Source organism: Marmota monax, unplaced genomic scaffold (assembly GCF_021218885.2).
Source record: "Marmota monax isolate L192 unplaced genomic scaffold, Marmota_monax_Labrador192_F-V1.1 WCK01_AAM20220418_F8-fsc00098, whole genome shotgun sequence".
Classification (NCBI taxonomy): Eukaryota; Metazoa; Chordata; class Mammalia; order Rodentia; family Sciuridae; genus Marmota; species Marmota monax.
The window spans coordinates 5,719,675-5,728,983 of NW_026694639.1; the positions used below are offsets into that span (position 1 = coordinate 5,719,675).

The following is a 9,309-nucleotide window of genomic DNA, read 5'->3' on the forward strand; positions in this document are numbered from 1 at the left end:
ATATTGTACCTGCCTTCCAAAAGCTTACTTTAGTAGATATTGAAAAATCATTCTCACTGTAACACTTACTAAGGTATCCTTTCTGAAATATATAATAGTGATAGCTTAATGCATACAGAAAATTTTAACCTAATATAAATGGATACCTAAATTTGCCCACATGTGTTTCAGGCTTTCTAAAGGAAATTTCTATTTTATAATTCAATATTTATAATATGTGCACAAATAACAAATGTATAGCTCAATGAATTTTTCAAATGCTTGAAAAAAATTTGGTTGTACATTTGGAAGACGTTAAAACATCAGAAAGCAATGTTAGAAAAAGATGATTGAGGAGGACTACTAAATAATACAAGAAATGTCTGTCCAGTAAGGGGATGGTCCAGTAAGAAAGTAGAACTTGAAAACCTAGATATTCCAAGGGAGATATAACTCTTGATATTTTCATGATGCTTGCATGATTTTTCAGAGTTCATAGTTTAGCTCTTTTTTGACTAGAGGTAAACTCATCCTCATGTTCCCCAAATTGTTAACTCTGATTATTATTACTTTGACGACTATGATTTTTTAAAAATTTGGCAGATACCAGAACTTAAAGAAGAAAGCAGAATTTCTGCAGGATATTGCAACCTACGGAGACACGTTCCTTCTTCTGCCAGCCTTTTCCTACAGGGCAAACACTGGCCCCTCCTTAAAAGTGTACCACACACTCAGAGAGTCTAAAGCAAGACAGAAGGTTCTCTTTTTCCATCCCAAGTACCTGAAACAGCTTGGCCTTTTCTGGAGAACTAAAGGTGTGGATGCATACCGCTTGTCTACCGGCTTGATGATCGCAAGTGTCGCAGTGGAAATGTGTGAAAATGTGAAGCTGTATGGGTTTTGGCCCTTCTCTAAGACCGTGGAGAACACACCTGTCAGCCATCACTACTATGACAATAAGTTGCCTAAGCGCGGTTTCCATAAGATGCCCAAAGAATATAGCCAGTTCCTCCACCTTCACATGAAAGGCATCATCAAACTACAATTTGGCAAATGTGAAACATAGCTTAAACAAAGTTTCTTAAAATGAGAATAATTCTTGTGTAATGCAGTAGGTGAGTAACTGTTTCCAAATGCAAAAGGAGGCTGATATCCAGTATCCTAGGAAGATCTCCAAAACTTGGATTAACCAAAGCTCCCCCACTAACTTTGCAACCTCCACAAGTCATTCAAGCATTCGCATCTTAAATTTCCTTCCCTATTAAGTAGGGGTCATGATATATGGCTCATGCAAGTGAATCGGGTGAATTTGCAAAAATTCTTGGCAGGGCAATTGGTGTGAGATAGGGACTCTAGGACTATTTTCTTGTTTGTATTTACTATACATTTCTCCCCTCACCAGACTGATTATGAAAGGTATGTTCTCTTGGAGGTCCTTTCTGAAAAGAATAGCTGAATTGCCAGTATCCATGGGGTTGGTTTCTCTTTATTAATAATAGATTCTCTTTATTAATAACATCCTTCCCATTTTTCTGTCTTCAAGCGTGCATACAACAAAATTATGTAGTTAAGCAAGAAATCATTCATTAATCAGGAATGAAATTATTTTCTTTGAATGGCCAACAGTATGCCTGCTTATGATTAAATTCACCTGTGATATCACCAGTGCTGGTGGGGTTGGATTTGGGCCTTTTCTTTTCTTCCTTTATCTACATGCTTAATCACTGTTTATGATTTTATATTAACATCCTGCTTCACCCTTAAGCCTTTTTCTCTTCCACTACAAGATCTATTTCAAGAACATGAATAGTTAAAATACCCAGTCTTTCTTACCCGTTGTCTGTAGGAGTCACTCAATTTTAAGAAAATATTAAACAGCTATTTCATGCCAGGCCCTGTACGAGGCTTTGTGGGAGGGATATAAAGATGTCTGCCCTAGTAGGAGGAAGCAGGTGTGTGTATCAACTGACCTGATACAATAAATGTTATGTCAACAGTTATAAGAAAAGTGCTAGAAGGATCATAGTCAGGAATAATTAAATCTATTTCAGTAGAATCTATTTCAGAGATTATTAGTTGATTTCAGAATTAAAAGTAAAAATGAATAAGTTTTTACCAAATGAAGAAGATTCTAGGCAGAGGGAACATGAGATGATGAGAATATTTGAATGTAGATCATAGTTTTTGCCTCCCAAAAAAAATGCCAAATGAGGAGAAGGTACAGTGTATGAGGTGGGTGGCTTGGGCCTACGTCTGTAAAATGAAAATAAGTCAGACCTGACCAGTTTCACAGGAATGCATTAGGATGACAACACCCAAAACTTGCCATGCTCACATGGAAAGATGTTATGCCTACATGAGAAATGAGGCTAATAGTTTATCCATTGTTAAAAAATAAAACTTAAGTGGATATTGCATATTTGCATTTTCACACCATTCCATTATGAGGATTTCTGCTAAGCTAAGTCCACTGAATAAGTTATTTGGCTTACTAAGGAATCACAAGCATATACTCCTGCTCATCATTGTACCTTCTGCAAGAAGACTGGAAATAGACCAGGTTAGAATGACAAAATAATTATAAATATAATCTATGAATTATTATATGAGCCAGATGATTGTTTGGTTAAATGTCCACTTTTAAGAACACTGTGCTGAATCTTTATACTTGACGGTTTGGGTTATTTTGAGTTCATATTTAAATTCGTCCCTCTATAGTAAATGAAATTTGTTACCTTTATAAAATTGATGAAAATTTCATATATAAATATTTTTCAAATGGAAAATGCTTTTTGTTACGTAAATTCTAATTTATTTTTGTTTCTTTCCTTTTGTGGTGATCGTGTGGCTTTTTTCTATTGTTCCTAATAGATTTAATTAACAGGTTTTAAGTAACCTATTAGCTGCATCAGTAATGATTCAATCATGATACTAGCAATGGATTCAGAATAGATCAGAACACTCTAGTATTTTACAGTTAGTAAAATGTTTTTCTCAGAATATTTTATGGCAAGTAGAAATAAACTATTTTTGATGATATTGGAAATACATGATTGCTGAGTTAAAAGAATATATTGAAGTAAATTATTAAATACACAATGTGGGATCTTTACATATTACTTAATAAAAATTACATATGATTTGGACATGTAGTGCCTACTTAAGTTCTTCACATATAACATGCTATTTTAACTTAGGAAATTTTCTCTATAATGTCAAAATGGAATTTCCAATGTCACAGATATGGATTTCAGAAATATTCAAAATATTAGGAGATCAAGGAATATAATGATAACCATGTGCCATGTCCTAGGAAAAGTTCAGTAGGAAAAAAGTGTAGATTTTCTTTTTGTGTGTGTATGTGTGGAGAAAATGTAGATCTTTTCCCATTCACTCATCAGAAGTTTATTTCTTTTTTAACTTTTATCCTAAAGGCATGTTTGAAATTTTACCACTTTGTTTAGCTTCACATTAGACAAACATCCTTAGTCAAAAAGACATCAGGAGATATCTTGAGACATAGTGGTAGTTAATCTACAAGTCTGCAAGATGGAGTTCGTAGTTTTCTTTTGTTCTGATATCAGTGAAAAGTTTACAGTAATTCACCATTACAGAATCAAAACAGCTGTTACTTGTTCTGCAATTCACATATCTGATATGTACTCTATGGTAAAATTCGTGCTCTATCATATTTTGTGTGTTATGTTATCATGCATCAACTATATATGCCACAACATATGCATCCTTTATAACTCTTTCCCAAATCTGCAGCTGTGATTTCAACACGGCTCAGTTATTGGCCATTATTTAAAGCTTAGTCTATATATGTTGAAAAGAACTAAAAGCAGGGGAAGGTATGTGCCTCTTTCACATCATAACGTTTCCTTCCTGCGAGAGCATGTGTTCCATTCTGATGTGCCAATGATGTCCTTTGGTTCCAAAATGGAACATTATATAGAACTTTCTAAAATATGATAGACTATAAATTTTGGCAAAATAGCATATCAGCTATATAAATTTTAAAACAAGTTGCAGTTCTTTCTGTTCCATAATGATAAATCTTTGCAAGTTTTCCACCAAGATCAGGACACAAAGAAAAACTGAGAACTCCTTCTTGGAGACTTAACTGCCACCAAGCCTGACTGTAACACTCAAGAAATCTCTGAGTAACAAGCATTGCTAAAGTGTTGTTAGATGGATTCAATTTGATCTTCTGCTCTTAAAGTTCAAGTACATCTTTAGCATCATTGGACAATGTAACCATACAACAAAATTTCAAAATAGCTTCCAGTTGAACACAAGGGTAAGAAGAAATACTCATTGAAGTACACAGTGCTCTATAGTCTTAGAAAAGCACTCCATGGACAATTGCATAAGTTTTGCACAGTATAGAAGTCCTTGAAGCCTCCAGTATATTTTCCTCTGAAAAAAAAAAAGGCAAAGAAAAATAGACCATGACTTTCATGGAAGATTTCCCTCTATGTAAATTCCAACCAGTAAACCCATGTGCACTCAGGCAGGTAGACAAGGACTTTTTGTTGTTGTTGTTAGGACTTCTATGTATAGAATATTGAATTAAGCCATAAGTCAGAAATATTTTTGCCTATATTTTTTTCCTTACTTACAGAAAATTTGCCAGTTAGAGGGTATATCACATCAAGTACCCTAAACCATTCCACAAATTTTAGGAGGCTTTAGGAAAGCTGGAAAACTTTGTGGATAACAGGCCCACACCACGGACAATTGCATATTTTTTGCACAGTATAGAAGTGCAAATGATGTGCCAATGATGTCCTCTGGTTCCAAAAGGACCAAAAGCTTTTGGAACCAAAGGACATCATTGGCACATCCTAAATAGCTATTGCTAAAGTATAGTTTGGATGTGATGTGTAATGTAATTATGATACTCATAACATGTTATTTATGTAACATTACATGGAAACTATTAACTGCTACTAAACATTGCAGGAATTTATTTAATGTATCTGTTGCACTTAACCTAATAAGACTACTTCTTTCTTTATAGTTGATTCAAAAAAAATTGTTTGGAACCACTAGGTATGTGTAAGGTTTTTTATTTGTGTGTGGCTTCAGAAGGCTGACCCCACGATTAGCTGTGTCACTGTTCTCCTGAGGGTGAATGGGCAGGGATATTTCTCTTAACCCTCATTATTCTGGGTCATTACCCTTCTAGGAGCATTACTCTTTCATAAAAATAATGTGAGTGATATTTGGTAAAGAGGCAACATTACATAACGGAGACAGAACAAACTTTAGCAGATGGTATTGAGACATTGTCCCATCGTATGGAAAAAAATAAATGCCTACATTGCAAAAAGTTGGACTCCAGAAAGATTAAAGTTGGATGAAAAGGCAAAAGTATGAACTAATAGAAGAAAATGTAGGAGGTTTATGCATGAGATATGGGTGAGGAAATGTTTTTCTCAAATACAATAAAAAAATTTCTAAAGAACTGTTCTAGGCTAAGAAATGGTGCTTATGTCTATATTAAAATGAAAGATTTCTAGTCAGTAAATAACACCTTAAAGCTCACAGGCTGGTGACAGACTGAAGTAGCTTTTGCAATGCATAACATTAATGACATTAACAGACATTTCATGGTACTTCAAAAAGTAAAAGACATGAGCCCAATATAAAAATGAGCAGACGATAAGAATGTAATTTACAAAGGGAAAAACTGAGAAGCTAATAAGAGTAAAAAGAGATGCTCAAACTTAATAGTAATCTGAGAAATGCAAATTCAGGTGAGATACTATATCCATTGTATTGGCAAAAATTAGTAGCATCGTTAATTTCAAGTGCTGGTGGAAGACTAAATTGATTCAACACTTTTGGGGAAAAATCTGGATGTACTGAATAATATGAATCCTGTCTGTCCTATGGTCCAGCTCTCTCACTTTGGATATACATTCAAGGAAACTTTTTGTGCAGATTCATAGGGAGACAAGTACTAGGATATTCATTTTATTCTTTAAGCAGACAGTTGGACATAGAAGTGTTCAACTCTTAGGAAACTGATGAGTCAAGTTTGGTGGATACATAATGTGGAAAATAACACAGTAGTTAGAAATACCTTATTGGTATCTATAGATAAACAAGAATATATCCTTAACATTTAGAATAAAAAGAAAAGTAAGAGCTATAACACAACGTCCTTTCATTACCTTAAAGCATATACATGAATACATACATACCTATTCAAGGGCACATGTCAAATACAAGAAGGATGCCCATAGCATAGAGGAATGGAAGTAGGTTTAAGAATAATATAATATACGTTATCATACAACAAGCCATTGACACATTCTTATCCTCACATAGAATTATTCTTACTAATACACAAACAAACAGAAATTGACACTCAAAACTCAAGTAACTTATGTAAGGTTGCATCATAAGAGCAGAATTACATTCAAACTCACATATCTGATGCTAAAGCCAAAATTTTTCCAGTATGTAATGATGAAGTGCAATATTTGTACATAAATGACATATAATCAACTGCACATATTCAAAGTGTACCATCTGGAAAGTTTTGACCTATGTAATATCCATGAAGCCATCTCTACAATCCAGAAGGTGTGTGTATCCATTGTCCCCAATGTTTCCTTGTGCTACTTTGTAATTGATTGTTCCTTGTTGCTCCTCCCTATCCATTCCACACTAGTCCCAAGAAATCCCTGATCTACTTTTCTAGTTTACATTTTTACTCTACAGACTGTTTACATTTTTTAGAATTTTCTAGAAGTGAGATTATACTATGTACATTCATTTTTTTGTCTTACTCTTTCACTCCACATAATAATGAGATTCATTCATGACCTTTGTGTATCAATAGTTCATTTCTTTATTTGCTGATTAAAATTCCGTTGTATGAATGTACCACAATTTGTTTATCCACTCATTATTTATGTACATTTTAATTGTCTCCAGGTTGGGGCTATTATAAATAAAGATATCATGAACGTTCATGTACAAGTCTTTGTGTGAATATGTATTTTCATTTCCCTAGGGCAGATATCTAGAATAGGAATGGCTTGGTCACATGGCCAATATCTAACATTTAAAAAAATTACCAAACTTTTCGAAAGCAGTGGTAACAGTTCATGTTCCTATGAGGAGTGTATGGCAGTTACAATTATCTTGCATTCTTGACAATACTTGGCACAATCTTTTTTTTTTCTTTGTCTAGTATCATACACACAGAGTACCTTCTTCAATAAATGTTTAATTTTTTATCTTTTTTTTTTTTTTTGGTACCAGGGATTTAACCCAGAAGTACTTAATCACTGAGCCACATCTCTGGCCCTTTTTACTTTTTTAATTTTGAAACAGGGCCTCTATAAATTGCTTGAATAATACTGGAGATTGAATAGTGAACAATAAATAGTTCAGTAGTGGCCTTGAATTTGTGATCCTCTTGCCTCGGCCTCCCAAACCACTGCAATTATAGGTGTATGTCCAGCCATAGTCAGTCAATCTTTTTAATTTTAGACAGTCTAGTGAATATATTGTTGCATCTCATTGTTATTTTAATCTGCATTTCCTTCATGATTATATTTCCATGAGTTTATTTGCCTTCCAGGGGTCTTCTTTGGTGAAGGATCTGTTAAAATGTTTCGGCCATTTTTAATTGGGTTCTCTTCTTAAAATTGAATTATAAGAAATCTTTGTGGATTCTAGATATGTCTTTTATCAGATGTAATTTTTCAACTGTATTCTCCCAGTCTGTGATTAGCATTTTCATTTTCTTAATAGTGTCTTTAGAATAGCAATTTTTAAAAAAATTTACTCATCTAGTTTATTGATTTTTAAAATTTTTAGAGTTTGTGCCTTTAGTGACAAGTTCAAGAAATCTTTATCAAATCCAAGATCACTAAGCTTTAATGTTTTTGCCTGGCAGATTTATAGTTTGGCTCTGACATTTAGTTCCATGTGTGATTTTAGTTAATTATTGTGTGTGTATATGTGTGTGTGTGTGTGTGTGTGTGTGTTTGGGTGTGGGGTAAGAGTTAAAGTTAATAGTTAATACATCTATCCAATTGTTACAGTAAAATTTATTGAAGAGATTTTTCCCCCATTGAATTGCTTGGCACCTATGTTGTAAATTGATTTATATTTGGATGTATTTGTAGACTCTATTTAGTTCTATTGATTTGTCTATTTTTATGCTAGTATATCATTTTGATTACTGTAGCTTTGTAACAAGTATTGAAAAAAGATAGTGAGTATTCCAGTCTTATTCTTTTTCAAAGTTGTGTGTAAGTGTGTGTGTGTGTGTGTGTATTGTTTTTGTTATTTTGGAGGAGTTTGTATAAGTTGGGTATTTTCTCCCTTACACATTTGGCAAAATTCACCAGTGAAGTCATCTGACCTATAGTGTTTCATAAGAGAAGATTTTAATTTGAGCAATTTCCTTAATAAATATAAGCCATTCAGGTTATCTGTTTCTTCTTGAGTAGATTTGGTAGTTGGTGACCTTCCAAGGATTTACTCTCTATTCATCTAAGGTGTGGGAATCATTGTCACAAAGTTGTTCACAACATTTCCTTTTTCTTTGATTTAATAGACATCTATGATCCACCCTCCCCTTTGTTTCTTGTGTTAGTATTGTTTCTCACATTGGTAATTTGTGTCTTTTCCCCCTTATTTAACTGGCTAGAGGTATATCAATTTTTTTTTATCACTTCCTGGAACCAGTTTTTGGATCTTCAGTTGGATCTCTCATATATATTCTTTTTCCTTTTCTTCTTTCAGTTTTACTTGGTTTTATTTTTATAGCTATTTTATCATGGAAATTTCTTTTATATATTTTCCACAAATGTTGATGTCATGTTTTATTTTCATTCACTTCAAAATACTTTCTGCCGTTTGATATTGCCTTTGTATAATGCATCTTTTAGAAACCTGTTTGATTCCAAATGTTTCTGAAATTTTCCAGATACATTACTCTGGGTCACTTCAACAATTTCAGTGTGATCAGTGAACATTTTTTTTAGAAGTTGAATTTATTTAAAAATTTTTATTATAACTTTATAGTTAAACATAGTAGTTGGGTTGATCCCAAGAAACTCACATGCTCAAAATTCAATTTCAGTTCATGATATGCCAGTCTCAACCCCTCCATCCTCCTTCCCCTCTCCCATTCTCCCTCCTGTACTCTACTAGACTGGCTTTCTCTTGTCTATTAATTTGTACTTGATTGGTTCTTTCTACCTATGCATAAAGGTGAAGTTCTCTGTCATATATTTATATACAGATATAATACGATTTTTAAAGAATTCATTCTGCGTTGCCTTCCCTTACCCT

General features: G+C 33.5%; 1 protein-coding gene across 1 annotated transcript in view; it reads left to right on the top strand.

Annotated features, from left to right (window-relative positions):
* The window catches only part of St8sia6 (ST8 alpha-N-acetyl-neuraminide alpha-2,8-sialyltransferase 6), a 115,674-nt gene extending 112,549 nt beyond the window's left edge, over positions 1–3,125 (top strand). Inside the window, exon 9 of the mRNA XM_046423054.1 lies at positions 583–3,125. Within this exon, the coding sequence (XP_046279010.1) occupies positions 583–1,045 (463 nt within the window). The 3' untranslated portion in view covers positions 1,046–3,125. The remainder of the gene's footprint in view (positions 1–582) is intronic.
* Positions 3,126–9,309: the final 6,184 nt, after the last annotated feature.